This window comes from Mytilinidion resinicola, assembly GCF_010093595.1.
Source record: "Mytilinidion resinicola strain CBS 304.34 unplaced genomic scaffold BDZ99scaffold_7, whole genome shotgun sequence".
Classification (NCBI taxonomy): Eukaryota; Fungi; Ascomycota; class Dothideomycetes; order Mytilinidiales; family Mytilinidiaceae; genus Mytilinidion; species Mytilinidion resinicola.
Window position 1 is genome coordinate 1139393 of NW_022985443.1, and position 16724 is coordinate 1156116.

At 51.5% G+C, this 16724-nt stretch overlaps 5 protein-coding genes across 5 annotated transcripts; 3 read left to right on the forward strand and 2 right to left on the reverse strand.

Moving 5' to 3' along the window:
• Positions 1-340: 340 nt before the first annotated feature.
• BDZ99DRAFT_475228 (uncharacterized protein) lies at positions 341-841 on the reverse strand (the record flags this gene model as incomplete). The annotated part of the gene is made up of 1 exon (XM_033721969.1): positions 341-841. The coding sequence occupies one exon, from the start codon at positions 839-841 to the stop codon at positions 341-343; it is 501 nt and encodes a 166-aa protein (XP_033578670.1).
• A 489-nt stretch (positions 842-1330) lies between these two features.
• BDZ99DRAFT_569687 (uncharacterized protein) lies at positions 1331-6181 on the forward strand. Its single transcript, XM_033727912.1, has 5 exons — positions 1331-1756; positions 1865-1962; positions 2021-2943; positions 2993-5132; positions 5193-6181. The coding sequence occupies exons 1-5, from the start codon at positions 1523-1525 to the stop codon at positions 5824-5826; spliced, it is 4029 nt and encodes a 1342-aa protein (XP_033578671.1). The 5' UTR covers positions 1331-1522; the 3' UTR covers positions 5827-6181.
• Positions 6182-6892: 711 nt separating this feature from the next.
• Positions 6893-8398, forward strand: BDZ99DRAFT_497378 (uncharacterized protein). The gene is made up of 2 exons (XM_033723510.1): positions 6893-7289; positions 7351-8398. The coding sequence occupies exons 1-2, from the start codon at positions 6968-6970 to the stop codon at positions 8112-8114; spliced, it is 1086 nt and encodes a 361-aa protein (XP_033578672.1). The 5' UTR covers positions 6893-6967; the 3' UTR covers positions 8115-8398.
• Positions 8399-11755: 3357 nt separating this feature from the next.
• On the forward strand, positions 11756-12846 carry BDZ99DRAFT_560041 (uncharacterized protein; the record flags this gene model as incomplete). Its single annotated transcript, XM_033727274.1, has 1 exon — positions 11756-12846. The coding sequence occupies one exon, from the start codon at positions 11756-11758 to the stop codon at positions 12821-12823; it is 1068 nt and encodes a 355-aa protein (XP_033578673.1). The 3' UTR covers positions 12824-12846.
• Positions 12847-14461: 1615 nt separating this feature from the next.
• BDZ99DRAFT_414223 (UV excision repair protein Rad23) lies at positions 14462-16489 on the reverse strand. The gene is made up of 7 exons (XM_033716725.1): positions 16265-16489; positions 16166-16213; positions 16040-16112; positions 15904-15983; positions 15527-15856; positions 14962-15477; positions 14462-14911 (listed from the first exon to the last, which is right to left on the reverse strand). The coding sequence occupies exons 1-7, from the start codon at positions 16280-16282 to the stop codon at positions 14792-14794; spliced, it is 1185 nt and encodes a 394-aa protein (XP_033578674.1). The 5' UTR covers positions 16283-16489; the 3' UTR covers positions 14462-14791.
• Positions 16490-16724: the final 235 nt, after the last annotated feature.

The window sequence follows — 16724 nt, forward strand, 5'->3', positions numbered from 1 at the left end:
AGTGGCTTCTTTTGCGGGTGGCTTCTTCTGCGAGTGGCTTCTGCGAGTGGCTTCTTCTGCAAGTGTTGTGGGGAACTGTCTTTGTACACCTCGACACTGCTTGACGGGCTTCACCCCGCTTCAAAAAACTGATCAAGATGTAGGTTGGTGATTATGCCAGACCTTTTACCTCCTTACGCCACTCCGCGCAGTGGCAGATGAAAATCCGCACCCTCATGAATCAGTGAAGCGTGTGCTGCAACCCACCTACCCACACGCCGAATTAGTCACTACGTCGTCCGCTCTCATCCCATCCCTAGACTGTGAGTAGAAGTTTCAGCCCGGGCACCAGCCGCTCTCGTCACAGCAGCTCCTGCGCGTCCGTCGCACCGGTGTGCCCGGGGGGTGCCCGGCCCAAGCCAAGAGGGATGACCAACTTCCGCTTACCTGGTCTGCGTGGGGATGCGGCTCTGAGTGGTAGGGCTGAAAGAGAGATAGCCGAGAATGTGGAGGCAAGCGTGGGCTTTTGTTTTTCCTCGGGCCATGCACAGCATGCTTCCTTCTCCCGACGCAGGTACGGGGTGATCGGTGGCGACTCCGCGCTGGTACGTGTCTGGCGTTCTCCGAACGGTTCTTGGGCCGTGAGAGGGGTTGCGATGCTACCAGACACGGTTTTATTGAGGGTGATGGGTTTGAAGGGGGCGGTGAGGGCGATGAGGGGAGTTTTGGGGTTGTGGACGAGGCGGAGGAGGGTAGAGACCCCTCCAATCGGGGCGTCTGAGGATGCATGGAGCCGCAACGCGAGCCGGATGGTGTAGAGGGTTGTGATAGGGAGGTCGAAGTAGATCCACGTGACGGTCATGATGAATGTAGTGTGTTCTTCTACGAATTCGAAAATCTAGAGCGATGAATTACACGTCTTGTATGTGCACCTATGTGCCTCTTTCTCGGGCGCCATTGAGACTGTCAAAGCAGAATGATCACCTCTCGCACATGTTTCTGAAGATGTTATGAAGCGTATTTTTAGGGCGTCCAAATAGGACGGAGAATTGCAGCATTGATGAACACAAAAACTGCGAAAGGGAGTTTGTAATATCTACAGAAGCTGTATTTGTTTGGCAGCTTCTTGAAACCTCTACACATACATTTGAAACCACAGGGGTCCCTCCGCAATACCGGCTGAAGAGTGACAGGCCTGGAGCCGGGGTATCTTTTGGGCTGGAGTGGCACGATTATGGAGTGACATCCCTCGGATCGAAACTAACCTATAAAAGACTAGCGCCTTTGCCGACATTGAACCTCAACTTCCAGACTCCAGGGCCTCCACGACCAGCATTCCTGAACAACCTCACTGCTGACCCTCAAACCGCATCCGACGAACCATCGGAATCGCCCATTATCGATGCGACACAAGTAGGAAGGTTGTCGTTGTTGATTTCGCCCCGCGCGATCGTGCCCAGGACACCTCGGGCCCCCCAACCCCCCAATCAACATCGCAGCTTCTGCATCAACACCCACGACGAGCGAGAAGCTACAAGTCGCCATGGAAGCTCCGGCGGCGGAGGTCATCGCCTCGACCGAAGTGCCGCCCGCGCACGATGAACACCACGACGACCTCCCGACCTCCAAGCCGGCCCTGACGCCACCGACGAGTGAGGACATGGACAAGAGGGGGCGGTCGTCGTCCGAGCTCTCTGAGCTTTCAGATGAGGAGGATGAGGAGGATATCGAGCCCGATCATTACTTTGAGGGTGGGAAGATACCTGTGTTCAAGCCGGTAGGTCGCATTCACATTTCGAGGCACGCGATATCTTGCTTGGCGGCCTCTGGGGCTGCCAGACTCGAGTCGCATAACTGGGCATATGCTAATTATGAATTATGACAGACTATGGATCAATTTCAAAGCTTCAAGAAGTTCATTGATCGGATTGATAAACATGGGATGAAGTCCGGCATCGTCAAAGTTATTCCGCCCAAAGAATGGTCAGTGCAAGCTACCCCAATCTATATTAAACAATGACTGACCTAGGATCAATTACAGGCGAGGCTCCCTTCCTGACCTAAAGGAAGCTGTCAAATCTATCAGAGTCAAGAATCCGATCACACAAGAATTTGCTGGCCAGCATGGAATATATACCCAGCAAAACATGGAGAAGCAGCGCTCATACAATTTGCCTGAATGGAAGTCGTTGACAATGGAACACCATCATCAACCGCCGGCCAAGCGCGGAGAACGACGACGTGGACAAGAGACCGCTGCGGCTCGTCGAGTTAGCCGGACCAACCTAGCATCTAGTCCATCGCCTACTTCTACGCCATCCGACTCGCCCAAGCGTGGACCAGGACGGCCTCGAAAGAAGCCGCTCAAGCAACAGGAAGAAGATGGTTCCGATAAAGAGGCTGAAATTACGGTCCCACCAACCCCAACTTCCCCATCAAGGGAGGAGGAACCCAAAAAGACGAAGAAAGAAGTTAAAATCAAGGAAGAGACCACTCCGTCTAAGCCCAAAGGACGCCAGCCTCGGACAGTTTCGTCTCGGAGGAGGAACAACCAAAACGAGATGACCACCGTGGTTGATGAAGAAGCCTTCAAAAACTTCAACTACCAGCTAGAGACTGTGGACCAATTTACCCCGGAGCGATGCCATGAGCTTGAAGACAATTATTGGAGGACGATCAATTATGGCCAACCCATGTATGGAGCTGACATGCCTGGATCGCTATTCGATGATCGGACGAAGAGCTGGAATGTGGCCAAATTAGAGAACTTGCTCGACGTTCTCGGTACTAAGGTCCCCGGAGTCAATACTGCATATCTTTACTTGGGAATGTGGAAGGCTACTTTCGCGTGGCATCTGGAAGATGTCGATCTCTACAGCATCAACTACATCCACTTTGGAGCTCCGAAGCAATGGTACAGCATCTCTCAAGAAGATGCGAGACGATTTGAGGCTGCCATGAAAAGTAAGTGTTCGTGCTCCGTTTTGATTTGCCTACGCTGATCTTTTACTAGGTATATGGCCAAATGATGCAAAGAACTGCTCTCAGTTTCTTCGGCACAAGACATATCTTATCTCACCCGCTCAGTTGGAAAAGCAGTTCAATATCAAGGTGAACCGGCTAGTCCATTACGAAGGCGAATTCGTCATCACTTACCCCTACGGGTACCATTCCGGATACAACCTTGGCTACAACTGTGCGGAGTCTGTCAATTTTGCTAACGAAGCTTGGTTGAACTACGGAAGAATTGCGAAGAAATGCGAATGTGAATCCGACAGTGTCTGGGTCGATGTGGCCGAGATCGAGCGTAAACTCAGAGGCGAACCAACACCAGAGTATTACGAAGAGACCGATGACGACGATGAGGACATTGACGATGGCCTGAACAACCTTCCAAGCCCGCCCGCAAGCGTCGCCGGAAAGCCAAAGGCGCCGTCACGCAAGAGGAAGCGGCCTACAGCAGCCGACAAGAAAGGAGACCCCCCCAAGAAGGTAGTGAAGCGCATCAAGATCCTCCTCAAAGGACCACGGAAAGAACCACCTTGTATTCTGTGTCCCAACGACGTTGAATTCGACGAGCTCCTCCCTACCGATAATGGCCTGAAAGCTCACAAGCTCTGCGCCGAATACACGCCGGAGACTTTCCTTAGCGAAGGCCCAAGCCCAACGGTCTGCGGTGTCTCGAAAATCAACAAAGCTCGTCTAGAGTTACGGTGCAACTATTGTCGCTCTAAGCGCGGTGCGGTTTTCCAATGTTCCGCGAAGAAGTGTACGAGAGCCTTCCACGCTACTTGCGCTCCTGCAGCTGGTATTCAGGTCGATATCGGTCCGATGCCCACATTCGATGAAGAGGGCACTGAATACTACTATGACGGATACGATTTCCGATGCAGGTTCCACCGGCCGAAGAAGAGGAGTGCGAAACTTGTCGATGGCGATACCCTGGAGAACGACAAACTCATTCAGGAATATGCGAGAAGCCTCAAGCCGAAGGATGTCGTCCAAGTGCAGTATTGTTTCACGGATCAGAGTCAGATCTTTGCTGGCGTTGTCGTGGAGAACCGGCCCGCCGAATGGACTGTCGTCATCGACGTGCTGCCTGAAGGGGACCGCGTAGAGATTGAGTGGAAGTACCTCCTCCATCTGGATCCAGCGGACTCGCAGCGACCGAAACCTTCTGCCAATGCGAAACCTATTCCTGTTCATCTCAAGGAGAACGATGCCTCACTTAACATCGCTAATCGGACAGACGGTATCCCTGAGATGGGTGACCCATTCCACGATGCCAATGCGGAGCAGAAATGGGCAGAATTCGTTACTCAGGATGTTCGCCATCCGTGCCAAGCCAAGGTCGACCTGGACAAGGAGAACCAACTGTGGTATTACCTTGGTGCAACTTCGACAGAGGCTAGGGCGCAGTACACTGAGGATCTGGCGAAACCGCGACAAAATACGAAGGCAAACTTCTTGGACACGGTCAAACCAGCACCAGCCCTTCCACCGCCGGCAGCTCCACGACGTTCTTACCCTGCTTCGTATCCCGTCAAGCCCGCGCCTCAGGCACAGACCCAGCCCCAGAATCTCCAGAATCGGGGACCCGTCAGGCCGTACCAATACAAGCCGAGGTCAGACCAGTATGGTAATGCTGTTCCGCCGACTAATTACAACTACCCCTCGGATCAGTACAGGTACCCGCCAACCGGCCCAGTACCTTACGATAGCAGGGCTACGGCTCCTCAATATGGCTACCCGTACAACAATAGCTATCCTCAGCCTTCTCCGACTCCTCAATATCACTCACACTTCTCGCCTAGCTCTACTTTCGTTTCAGGTGCACGCCCAGTGCAAGAAGTGCGAGGCAACCAATTCCCACGGTCCAGTCATTCCCCTCACAACTCTTATTACCAAACTGCGCCTTCAACGATACCACAGTACTCTCATTACCAGAATTACTATCCGCAACCACCTACCCAAACCGCTGGGCTACAGCAACCACCACCGCGCAGTGTGGCTCCCGTGGCCAACATGATGGGCTCCAGTGCAGCAGCGTCATCGAGACCCCAACCTACGTATGCGACCAATCCCTACTCCCCGTCTTCTCGTCCGTCATTGCCCGTCCCTTATCAGAGTAGCTACGCCAACTATGATATGAGGTATCCCTTCTTTCCTGATTGCTTCTCGCCTCGAAATATACTAACGTCTCACCTTAACAGTTCCCAGAACGGACACTCGTCTGAATGGAAGCCGATTCAGTCAACCCATTCTAAGCCCCCGTCCCAACCCATCGGACCTTCCTCGCAGCCTTCGCAGCCCACTCTTTATCGACCCCCGAGCTTGAATATGGAATCCAAAGTACTTAACTTCGGCAGTGCCGGATCGCCAGCGACGCAAGCTGCACCCCCTGCACCTCTAGCTCCTCGGCCTGGGTTGCAGTTTCAGACTCCACAGCAATTTCAACAAGACATAGCACGTGCTCCCTCCCAGCAAGCTCAGGAATTGCCTCGATTGAAAATCCTTCTCGATAGGCTGGGTAAGGACCAGGCGTCGCCATCTGGCGCGCCGAATAGTGCTCCTGCTGAAACTGCAAACGGACCCCAGTCTCAACCACCACGACGACCTAGCTGGGTAGGACAAAATGCAAACGGTGGCCCTATGCAGGAGCCGCCTAGGCCGATTCCGAGCCCGATTAGCGACACGTCGAGGAGCCCTCCACATCCGTCTCAGGTACCTCCACCACTCCCACAGAAGCAGCCCGAGTACACCCCTCCGCAGAGGCCGCAGTTGCCCATGCCGGTGCCGCAGCTCCCAATGTCGACTCCGGCTGGTGAGACATGGCGGTACTCTTAGAGGGGTTCCTGGAGAATGTCAACGAAGCAATATGAACGGTAATGGTAATGGTTATTATGACGGTCGGGCGGCACATGTATGAGTAGAAAACATCATTCTTACTCGCCACTGGCGTTGGGATCTTCGATGTTTTACTCGGATCAGTTTTTGGGCGGCGTGATACGTCACCGGGCTACCCTAGATAGGGCTTATGCCCACGGGCTCTACGGGCTATGTTTTTTCTCTACTTGCTTTCCTTTTCTTGCTTTGCTGGCGGTGGTTCTTTTAATTTACGGGGTTGCTGTCTTTGAATGGGAATACCAGTGGCCCAGTGGTCCCGTTACGGTGGGTGGCGTCTTAGTTCACGGGATTGGGGGTCGAGAAGATGGGTACGTATCCCTGGGTTCTGGCTTTCTGCATTGCGGTGTACAACAATCGGAGTCTGCGATGCTTTGTTAGAAGGGCGGCTTTTGCCAGCTCTTTAATGGATGGTACATAGGGAACGAGGATAGTTCTCATCGTGTAGATAGCAATGCAAATGTTTGCTTTGTGTGTTGAATTGGTCCTCGCCTTGATGCATTTTGAAATAGTTTTTATGATAGACTTGACTTCGTAAATCAATGTGCTCCCAAGGCCTGATTCCGACTACTCGCACAGTGTCGATTGCCCGACGCCCCAGATTAGACCGTAGAATTGGGGATCTTTTATAGTTTGTCAAGATGTATAAACAGGAGCCAGTCCGTGCGATTTGAATTCGGTTTTAGCATGCTATTGACAGGGCTCGTAGATTAGACTCTGGAATCAGAGCAAGGTTGAGATGTATCGGAGCCAGTCCAATATTTAGACTTCGAGTCAACTTGAGCAATCAAACGCCCCAAATCAGTGTCAATATCCTCTCCACAATACCATAGCCTTACCTCGATTTTCAAATTCGGGAACATTGGAGTTGCATTCTCGAAAATATATATGATGTCCTCATCACTGCTGATTCGCTCATCGCGAACCCCTCCACATCGCTCGCACGGTCCAGAAAGTAAACAAACATCAGCATGCCTTTACCCAGACCCTTCCTTTCTTTACACGAACATATCTTACCTTCATTTGAACGCTCCGCGCGCCTCATCGCGGCTCCAACAATGCGCTTATCTTTATCGCCATCACAATGTACGAACACATCTTCAGCTGCGCATCCGTCGTCTCCGTCTGGAAGAACCTACGAGCCGGACCAGGACAGGATGGGCTAGTCGTGACGTTCCAATACCCACGAGGAACGGGCGTAACACCTGCCGCAAACACAAATGGGATCATTGGGAAACTTGGAGGAGTAGGAAAGTCTGGAGGTGTAGAGGGAACCGTCAAAGCGAGCCAGATCGGGCTGATCGTGCCCTGGCGCAGTCTGAGGGAGCAGGAGAAGCAGGCGAAAGAGAGGGAGAGGGAGATCGCCGAGTGCGTCGTTAGGCTCGTTGGAGAAGTGGGATTTGAAGGTTCGTGGAATAGGGCTTGTGTATTATTGAAGCTGAAGACTGACGCGAATATGAATCGCAGAACTTCCCCCATCTCTCCAAAACTCCGCGTCCTCGAACCCCTACATCCAGATCCGCCATATTGCAGCCGGCATATCGCGTCAGATGAGCAGAGTAGAGTGCGCGATGATGGATAACGCGCCGTATGCGCGTGGAAAGAATCTACATACGGGTGGTGAGATCGTGCGCAAGTTTCTGCCGTCTATCACTGCGCTTTTCCGGCAGGATCCGGCTCCGCGACGTATGACCTTTGAGTTGCTTGTTGAGCTGAAGGATATCGTACTTTTTGGGACCGCGTGCGCGGACAGGGAGCTCGTAGAGGATGATTTGAACGGGTACACGAGTTTTGAAGAGGTGGATGAGGCGTTAGCAAAATCACTTGGAGAGAGCGCAAAGGAGAGATGGCTGGATGATGAAGACGAAATTTTATATCATTTGGAGGGCTTCGAGACGACGGCCGAGGCTATGAAGAGGCTTGGTGTGGATGATTTCTGTGCGAAGGCTATTATTACACTCAAACGAATGGTCGATCGACGAACGCTGTTTGAGTTTGCACAGAATAAGAAGAAGAGGGATGGGAGGTGCAGGGAGTACTCGAGATGCATGAAATGGGCAGAGACAGCGTGGAAGCAGGGCGGCGGGTGCAGGAGAGGATGTAAGAATGAAGATGAAGATCCGGAGGGCTTGCCTAGTTGGCATTCGAGCAGTAGGCACTTTGTGAAAAGCGGAATGATTTCTATGAGTAATGGGAGCTCGGGCGCCAAGAGACTGGAGTCTAAGGGATGAGAAAGCTGGAAATTTGGGCAGGAGTTTTGCGACTGGTATACCCTTTTTTACTCAACTAAGTTTTCTTTTGTCACACTTTTTCAAGTCGAAAAACGGCCTTACTTGTCATCTGGTAGGGAGAGCACAATGCCTTATATTGTAGCTGTCTGTAGTGATTTCAGAGGTCAGAACCATATGAAGTTCAGTATATTGTAGGAACAGAAACTCGCGACGTCGCCCCAGCAGCGGTAGAGGGACATACACAGCCCGGAACCCTAATATATTCCCCTAGCCATCTAGTACCTCAATCACCTCTACATGAACTGGCAGTAAAGTTCGTGGATATTCATGACGAGATACTGTATAAGGCGGTTGATTCGCTCCGACTTCAACTAGATATCCATCGTATTCTCTCCGTCGCTGTCATATTCTCCATCGCCATCTTCATCTCAGTTAATGTTAATTCCTGCATCTCTATCGCCATCTTCATCTCCGTTTCCGTCAAGTTCTCCTTCGTCATTATCTTCTTTATCTCCACCATATTCTGGACTGCCACCTTCTTCTCTATAAAGTCCATTCTCGCCTCGTTCTCAATTGCGTCCCTCAGATCCTCTAAATCCAAACATTTCCTTGCCGGCATAAATCTCAATTGCCCCATCATGAGCACCCAAAGCAGGACCCGCAAGTACATGAAGTATCGTATATATCGGTGGAGGATTGGGTTCAGGGTCAAGAACACCCTGAATGCTACAAGGGTACGGATGACTCCTAGGATATCTGCAGTGCGGCGCAGTTCACACACAATTTCTCTCACTAGCCAACCGTTGTCAAATTGTATCCTGAGTCCTCCATCGTATTTGATTGCTTTGTTTCAACGATATCGCGCAGGTGAGTCAGGATTCGGTCAAGCTGCCAGTTAGTTGGTGGCTGGGAAAAGTGCGCACGATGAGTCGTCTATAATTCAGCCTCTTGTCAATGCCCTTCGCTAGGTTTCGTGCGCTAATGAAAGCAGGTCCTCCGAAAGGCGAACAAGTGGGACTAAGACGTAGGTGCGCTCTGGTTGTCCATTTATGACAGTACGCCGCGCTATTCAACTGAATCCTTTCATGACTTCTAAACATCTAGGCTTGTGGCTTGCATCAGATCACTTGGCATTTTCGGGAACGTGGTGTGGAAGTCGAATATGATTTCATTTCCTTCGCCTCCAGAGCCACGGCTTGGGCTCATCTAGTGTCCAACAAGGGGCCATCGACTTGCTATTTTCAAACCGTATGCATATAGAAAGGTTCGCGGTTCGAACGACCCCTAAAGGCGGCTATTGCTTCCAATAACCGTAGCATTTTCTACCTTCTCGCGACGTTTCCAGCTATTGCGAGTCTCTCAAAGGTCCCGATAGCCATAACAAATACCGCACCAACGATGATATAAATCACTCGTTTACGCCATCGAGCTGCTTGGGGTAAACTGACTACCAAAAACCAGAGGATGAGGAGTATGAATGTTAACAGAGCCAATAGATTGAGCTCTTGGGCGTGCTGAACTTTTTGAGTGTGGCGTATTGCGATTTGGATGAACCTCATTTTCTTGCGGGTATCATCGAGTCGGGTTTGAATGTCTGCGCTATCCTGGGTGGATTGCATTGGGCGAGTCTTGGCCATCATGACTGCAGGTTGTGAGCCGGAATCAGAGATTGATACAGGAAGTGGTCAGTGGGTGGTCAGTGAGTGGTTTATATCAAGCCTATAATGGCCCCGTTATGTTTGTTATGCTAACAGCAAGCAATACTCAGATGATCTAGTGAGTTCTAGAAGAATGTCCCCACTCCGATGCCCGACGAACCTATTCCTTAGGGTGCTAGATGACTACCCGAGCCACCTGACCCCTTGCCTACTTATATCCAGTCGATAGTAAACTCCGAATCCCTGACCATCCACCTTCAAGACAAATCCAGCCTAGTAGTAATACTCAAGACTTAGCATATATCTATAAGATCCAGGTAACAGAGACTCAAGTTGTAGTATAGCCGACCGGTTGTCTTGCAAAGTAGCGACCGACTACGATCTCCACGAGCCGGGCACACCCCAGCTACTCGATCCACCACCTGAAGATCCTCCGCCATATCGGCCACCTGGTCCGGCTCATTTCTCCGGATTCGATCTATCAGCGGGGTTTGCCCGGTTTTCTGTGTCGATGGAGCCGGCCTGGGCATAGCGTGGCTGACGAGTACTCCCTGGAATCCGTCGACCGATCGCCGTCCAAGGGTTGACTAGGTATCCGTCGTTTACGCTCATCCAGAGCCATATGGTGATGAAGGTAACATCTACAAGAACGAACGGAAAGCAGAAAACGACCATTTCTTCTCCGGCTGAGCCCGAGCTGAGCCAAGTTGGTGCGATGTTGTGAGTTATGGAGCTGAGGGCGTGAGGTGGCCCTGGTGGGTCTGCTGGGTTTGCGGTTGTTGCTCTTAGCAAGGCTGTGGTTTGAGAAGGTTATTTAGGGGTATTTATAAGTCGCTGTTGGGCACATGGTGAATTCCTTGTCGACTCCTCTCCCTGAACTATCCAAGAGCTTCCATATCTATCTCCGATACCAAGCCGCGACAGCCAGTAATTATGCTCAATTCCACAATATGGCGTATACTCCTATTTTTTTCCCACGGAAATCCCTAGCCTGCTTTCTTAGAAGGGTGGCTAATTCATCTAATATAGGCTGCAAATGGATTTGTTTCCGCTGTATCAAACAGCTTGTTAGATCTAAGTCGTTTGGGGCTTCACATTCCAACACCTATCTCCCCGCTAAGCTCGAGTTTGTGTCAAATACCAGAGTTCGATATGGTCGATTACCTTAATAAGTCCGATGACGTTAAGGAGCTACAGGTGGTCATCGCGGGTCTCTTAGTTATTGTTTTCTACTCAACTATCCTGGCGTCTGCAAAATTATCCTTGGTTCCCCCGTTGCCGTCTGAGGTGGCCCGGCAAGCTTACAGACCCTGCAAAACGGTGGATTTACGTTTCATGCAGATCTTCCAAGATATGTTGAGGTACTTCAGACAGCGGTAGGTGCGTGTACACAGACTCTTGGCCTAGTGGAGGGTCCCATTGGTCCCCTGGCTCCTGTAGCATTTCACATTTGCATCCAACCTCTTCTACAGTGCGTGGTCATAGATATTCGCACACCCTTCTGCTATCGCCTAAAACGCCTTATAATATTTCAGGGAATCTAGAGTGGGCGGAGCACACTTCCGATCTGTGTACACTGGCCTGCCGCTGTCTGGGGTGGCTTTACCAGTTTATCAGCTATTCAAAAGGCGGGACTTCCGTCTGAAGCGGAAGCCTGAAAATACCATGAGCCACCACAAGCGGTGGCAGAGAAGTGTGCGGATATCTGTGACGAGACACAGTACATATCTCCAGACCTCACAGAGAATCGACGGTCGATGATGAATAGCATCATAACCTGGAGTCTTTTCATTCCTATTATCTCTCACTACAGCCCCAGTGGCGGTGTAGGTCAAGTGAGGTGGTTGGTCTGCTGCGGCCTAAGCTCATCCACCTCCACTTCCTTCGCCTCACCTCCATACACCTCCAACCACCAACCTGCAGCCCACTCTCCGACATCAAGTCCAGTCTCGAACACAAGCACTTTACATGGCCATGTCCACCATGTCTCTCAACACCGCAAAGCGGAAGGCGGAGCCAGATTTTCAGCTCGAAGACTATGCCTTCAACATCTTCGGTCATGCGATGGCTCTCCCGCAAGAGCACCGAGAGCAGGGTGTCCTCATTACGGCTCTCGGCGGCTATTTAGAGAAATATTCATGGCGGCCCCGTCTTCTGAACGAGAGACCGTCGATTCAGCTGAACAATCGCGAGAGGAGTGCGCCCGGGCAAGGCTCAAAGCAGTATCTGCTGGTGGGCTGGATGTCTCGGCTTTACCCTGACCGATATAGAACTCTCATCGTCAAGAAAGGGAGGCCTGCTGGAACTTTCCTCCCGGAGAACGTACTACCCTGGGACGACAAGAGCCTTGCCTATATGGTCGTCGCCCCTATACTCAAAGCCAGGCCTCAGATGGTGAAGCTCTATGCCTTGATTCCGACGTCCAACGACCTCACGTCCCTAAAGAAGCCTTACGAGGTCCATTCAGAATGGGTCTTTTATCTACCTCAGTACCGCGATAGCTCTATAAACCTGAATGATAGGAAAACTTTGTGGAATCAGAAAGTCCTGGCGCAGTCTGTGAGACCGGATGGAGAGCAAGTCCCAGCCGGGGACGACCAGGAAGCGAGTCGCTTCACTCCTTCGCAAGACAAGGACGGTGAATCAGAGCCTGAGGATGAGACTTCGCAGGGAGAGTGCTGTATGGACAAGATAATTCAGGTGCTAAAAGAGAAGGACCCAGAACTCAAAGCAAGGCTGGAAGAGCACCGCGCGGTTAGTCCCTTCCTAGACCTCAAGGTAGAATTCAGAAAGCAAGATTCAATCCGGCTCTACGAATACTGTCAACACACCTGGCCGGAACTGAAGTGGACGAGTCCGGATGTGCTCCTCCGCATTCGAAAAGCCATGAAACAGAGCACGGCTGCCACTAAAACCCTGCGACATAGTTGGCTCCCGCTCTTTATCTCCGAAGCTTCTTTCGCACTCAAAGACGACGAGATGCTACAATCTTCCTTAATCATCGACTACATGCTAATTGTGGTAGTCACTATAAGCTCACAGGCTCTCTAACACCTACCGCCTGCTCTTTGGCCTCTCGGATGGCCCTTCGATATTTGCGACTTGATTACTACCTGAGGTCATCCGGGCTTTGGATCTTTGAAATCTTTATGGCTAAAACTCTCATACTTGCTTGCTTCTTTGCAACTCCCCAGCCTCTTCCCCTTGCACGTCTTCTCAAAGCAATTGTCTTGATCTCCTTTCAACCTCAAAAGTTCACACACTACATATCGATTCCACTACCCCGGCTTCCTTTCCACATCCTACGAACGTAGGACCTTCTTTCCTTCATATATCCAAAAGCCTTCCCATTCAAATTAGTAGGTGCATCCATCTTTCAATTTAAACTATGCGAATCTACCCCCGTTCTACACCCCAACAACTTCGTGAAAACCATACTTGCCCTTCCGACGGTTAGGCGCTCACTCCATTGATGGCAGCGAATACACTTCGAATCTGCGTACACCTGTTAACGCTGTCTAGGGTAGCGTCACAAGTCTTCTGCTTGTCCAAAATGACAAACTTCTCGCTTTTTCCGAATGGTGAAAATACTATGAAGCTCCTCACGCAATGGTAAACGAGTGTACGGATTTCTATGGCGAGTATCGTGCTAGGGCTTAACCTTTCTTCCATCATTCTAATATCATTCGTGGCGTCTCAATACACTTCCAGCCATCCAAATCACACTTAAATCTATCCCTTTGACAGCCGCGAAACCTTACCGAGCAGCCTCGGGCAGTAACAGGAGATGTGCATAGATCGATAATGTGGCCCCTAACTCCAGGGCTATAATACTATGTATACACATTAACACACTACAAGCGGTGTTAAACAGGTGTTGGGAAACTTTTGTCCTAGTCTTGTATTCCTAGCTACCGTCAAGTTCATGCCTAATTGCTAGCGATAGCGATCTTATATCTCGAGCACCTCTTCCAGTTTTCTGAAAATCCATCGAAGCACCCCAGGCAATGGAGCCGTCTCCTCATCCACGTGCCCTTCCCAAAACAAGAACAAAAACCCGCTCCTCACACCAACCCATCTATATATTTCGAGCAAAATTGACCCTACTTGTACTAACCAGCAGGAACCTTGCCCTAGTGGCGTCGGCCCCGTATCTCCAATATGCTAACCTTAGGTCTTGTGTTTTCTTTTTTGTGTTGTTTGGCTAGGTGCGGGTTCGATTCCCGCACTCGTCAATAATTTTTTTTTAAAGAATTTCTCTTTGCAGGCACGACTGTTTACCAAACCAATGATCCGACACCGCAATTCTGCCCTTAGAAGCAACCACCAAATTTCCAGTTCCAAGATCAGACGTATTCCGACGTCATTTTGCCAGCAGTGAGGACGAGGTGGAGGATCTCTGGACGCATCAATGTATCCCCGGAAACATCCCGAACTTCTGTACTCAGTGACTGCCAGAAGAAAGCCTCAAAACATGGTGCACAGGAATTAGTTTTTGTACACTTCTTTGACACCGCTTGAGGTGCCCCAATGTATTTTCCAAATCGCGGATATCATTTCCAGTCCTCAGGTGTTGGTCCGTGTATACATATGTGCCACCGCTTGAGATGCCCCAGCACGCTCTCGAAAGGTTGAATGGCACATAAATTTCAGCACGGCAAGATTCACGTCTGGTCATAAGCATTCATAATCGACAATGAAGTAGTTTTATTGCAATCCCCCTAAGAGCCGAGAGCTATCTACAACCCACTCAAATACCCCCATTCCGTTCCATTCCCGATTCTGCTCTCAGGAAAGGTAGAATCCGGAGCAAGGTATCTTACCACCATTAAGCAAAGATATAACCAATGGGAAAAGAGGAGGATGTCCATGCCGCAGCGATGAGAGAGTTAGCCCCGCCTAATGGAAGCAAAATGATTGCAGCGCCACTGGAAGAGAAGGACCGTTTCATGTCGTTCGTGCTCGATCGTGAGGGGGGCATGAAAATCAATCAACGAGAGTTGTTGACAATCGAAGCGATCATTGCTCATCTGGGTCCTCGGGCTGGTCGAATAGGAAGTTTGCGGCCAGTTCTTCGTTCTTGTCACAAGCAAAATAGGCCTGGATCACGAGATCGCGCTCGAAACCGAGTCGGCATAGCTAGAGATATTAGGGATCGAAAAAAGTGAGATAGGGTAAAGTAAACTTACTCGGTCAATTGCATCCCGTTCCTCCTCTGTCACACTGATGGCCTGTGCTCCAGGGGGGAGCGGGGCGTCCTCGTCGGCATCTTCAGCGAGTAGCTGGAGGAATTGCTCTGGATGGGTAGCAATGAGCTGCGCCAACTGAGGGTTTCCGGCCCCTACTTGCTGCAGAATCGGCTCTAGCATTTGGGGCTGTTGCTGAACCACTTGACGAAGCTGCTGGAATTGGGGGTTGTTGCGAAGGAACTCGAGGCTGCTTCCACCGAGGGCTTGGGCAGCCGTAGCTCCAGCCTCAGCGCTAGCCCGCGCCCCCGTTGGAGCAGCCCGAGCAGTACCAGATCCGCGGCCGCCTTGTCCTGCCTGCGCAGCGGCCTCGAATAGATTTACGGGTTCGTCTCCCCCAGTCGCAGGAGTCGCAGCGGTGTTGCCACCGGTCGCCGGAGGCGGTGATGTTGGGCCACTCCGAGGCGGTCTCGGCGAAGCTTGCGCTTGCGACTCTTGAAGTGCTGATTCCGGGATGCCCTTGTTTGATTGTTAGCACAAGTCTAGACCAAAAAGAGAGATGTCTTACAGTTAGGAGGTACTCGACCGCCCTGTCAGGGTTGAAGAATGCAGCCCGCATAGCACGGTCAATATCAGCCCTAGCGAATCCCATGCTCTCCATATTGGCGATGGCAGCATCCCGCTCACTCCCCATTGTCAAGGCTGACGGATCGTTGAACCGAATGCCTTCGGTATTGGTCTGCTGGTTGCTCGGGGCGGGTGACGGGGTCGCGGGAGCATTCTGGGCGGCAGAGGATGAGGCTGGTGCCGGTGCTGCGGGAGCTGCGGGAGTTTGGGCTGCTGCGGGAGCTGGTGTAGACGGTGCCGCCTTACTTGACGATGCTGCAGATGCTTTGGGCTAGGGACGTGAGCAACTTGCTTGAGTAGAAGAGCAGCGGAACGAACCTTAGACACCATGCACACGACGAAGCCCTTCTCTTCGATGCTATAGGACTCGACTGTGTTGCTGTCTTGTAGAATCTTGCCTGTGCACTGTGAGAATGACGCCACATGGTTGACGGAGGAGCTCCGCTCCACACACCGGAATAGATCAGCTTCTGCAACGCTGCGTCCCAGCCCTTCTCTGCGGAGATCTTCGCCTTGACATCGGCAATCTACAGGAAGTATGTTAACGGTGAAACCGTGAGGCGGAGTCGTGAATGCGCACTGTTTCCGAAGGTTCAGCTTCGATGACGAACTTTTGCTGCTTCAAATCCTGCGGCCCTTTGTCAGCACGACGCGTATAATCAGATCGCGATGGCGGTACCTTGAAGGTGAGCTTCATGGTTGCGGTGGTGGGGTTGCGGTTTGGGTGAGGTGGTGGTGTGGCGGAGCGGGGAGCTGGTGGAGTTGCGAGGACTCAGGACCTGGAGGGGGAGATTTTATGGTGGCAGGCTGCCAACGGCGATGGAATATGGCTACCTAGTCAGAGGAGCAGGCTGTGAATCGTGGGCCCTGGGCGAGTGAGTGAAGTGTGGAAGGCAAAGGTGGCAGGCAGAATTGCTGCTCGTCACCGCCGCCGCCTGCCCGCCAAAATCGCGGATCGGCGTTGGAGTTGATCCGGATGCCTCAGGCAGAGAAATGCTACCTAGAACCCCGATCCACGAACCGCAGACGACGGACTTCTGAACAGCTCTTGGCACACGAGGCGAGGAATCTATACTGACCAATACGCTCGCTGGACAACATGTTGGCCGTCATTTCGGTCTAAGCCAGTAGCGACTCGC

What these genes read in the sequence shown, in the direction of transcription:
- BDZ99DRAFT_569687 (XM_033727912.1), top strand. Translation starts at nt 1,523, where the DNA reads ATGGAAGCTCCGGCGGCGGAGGTCATCGCCTCGACCGAAGTGCCGCCC. An exon ending in GTTATTCCGCCCAAAGAATG is followed by an intron (nt 1,963 to 2,020) that starts GTCAGTGCAAGC and finishes GATCAATTACAG; the next exon opens with GCGAGGCTCCCTTCCTGACC. An exon ending in ATTTGAGGCTGCCATGAAAA is followed by an intron (nt 2,944 to 2,992) that starts GTAAGTGTTCGT and finishes ATCTTTTACTAG; the next exon opens with GTATATGGCCAAATGATGCA.
- BDZ99DRAFT_497378 (XM_033723510.1), top strand. Translation starts at nt 6,968, where the DNA reads ATGTACGAACACATCTTCAGCTGCGCATCCGTCGTCTCCGTCTGGAAG. An exon ending in TGGAGAAGTGGGATTTGAAG is followed by an intron (nt 7,290 to 7,350) that starts GTTCGTGGAATA and finishes TATGAATCGCAG; the next exon opens with AACTTCCCCCATCTCTCCAA.
- BDZ99DRAFT_414223 (XM_033716725.1), bottom strand. An exon ending in GCAGAAGCTGATCTATTCCG is followed by an intron (nt 15,984 to 16,039) that starts GTGTGTGGAGCG and finishes CACAGTGCACAG; the next exon opens with GCAAGATTCTACAAGACAGC. An exon ending in TCGTGTGCATGGTGTCTAAG is followed by an intron (nt 15,857 to 15,903) that starts GTTCGTTCCGCT and finishes TCACGTCCCTAG; the next exon opens with CCCAAAGCATCTGCAGCATC.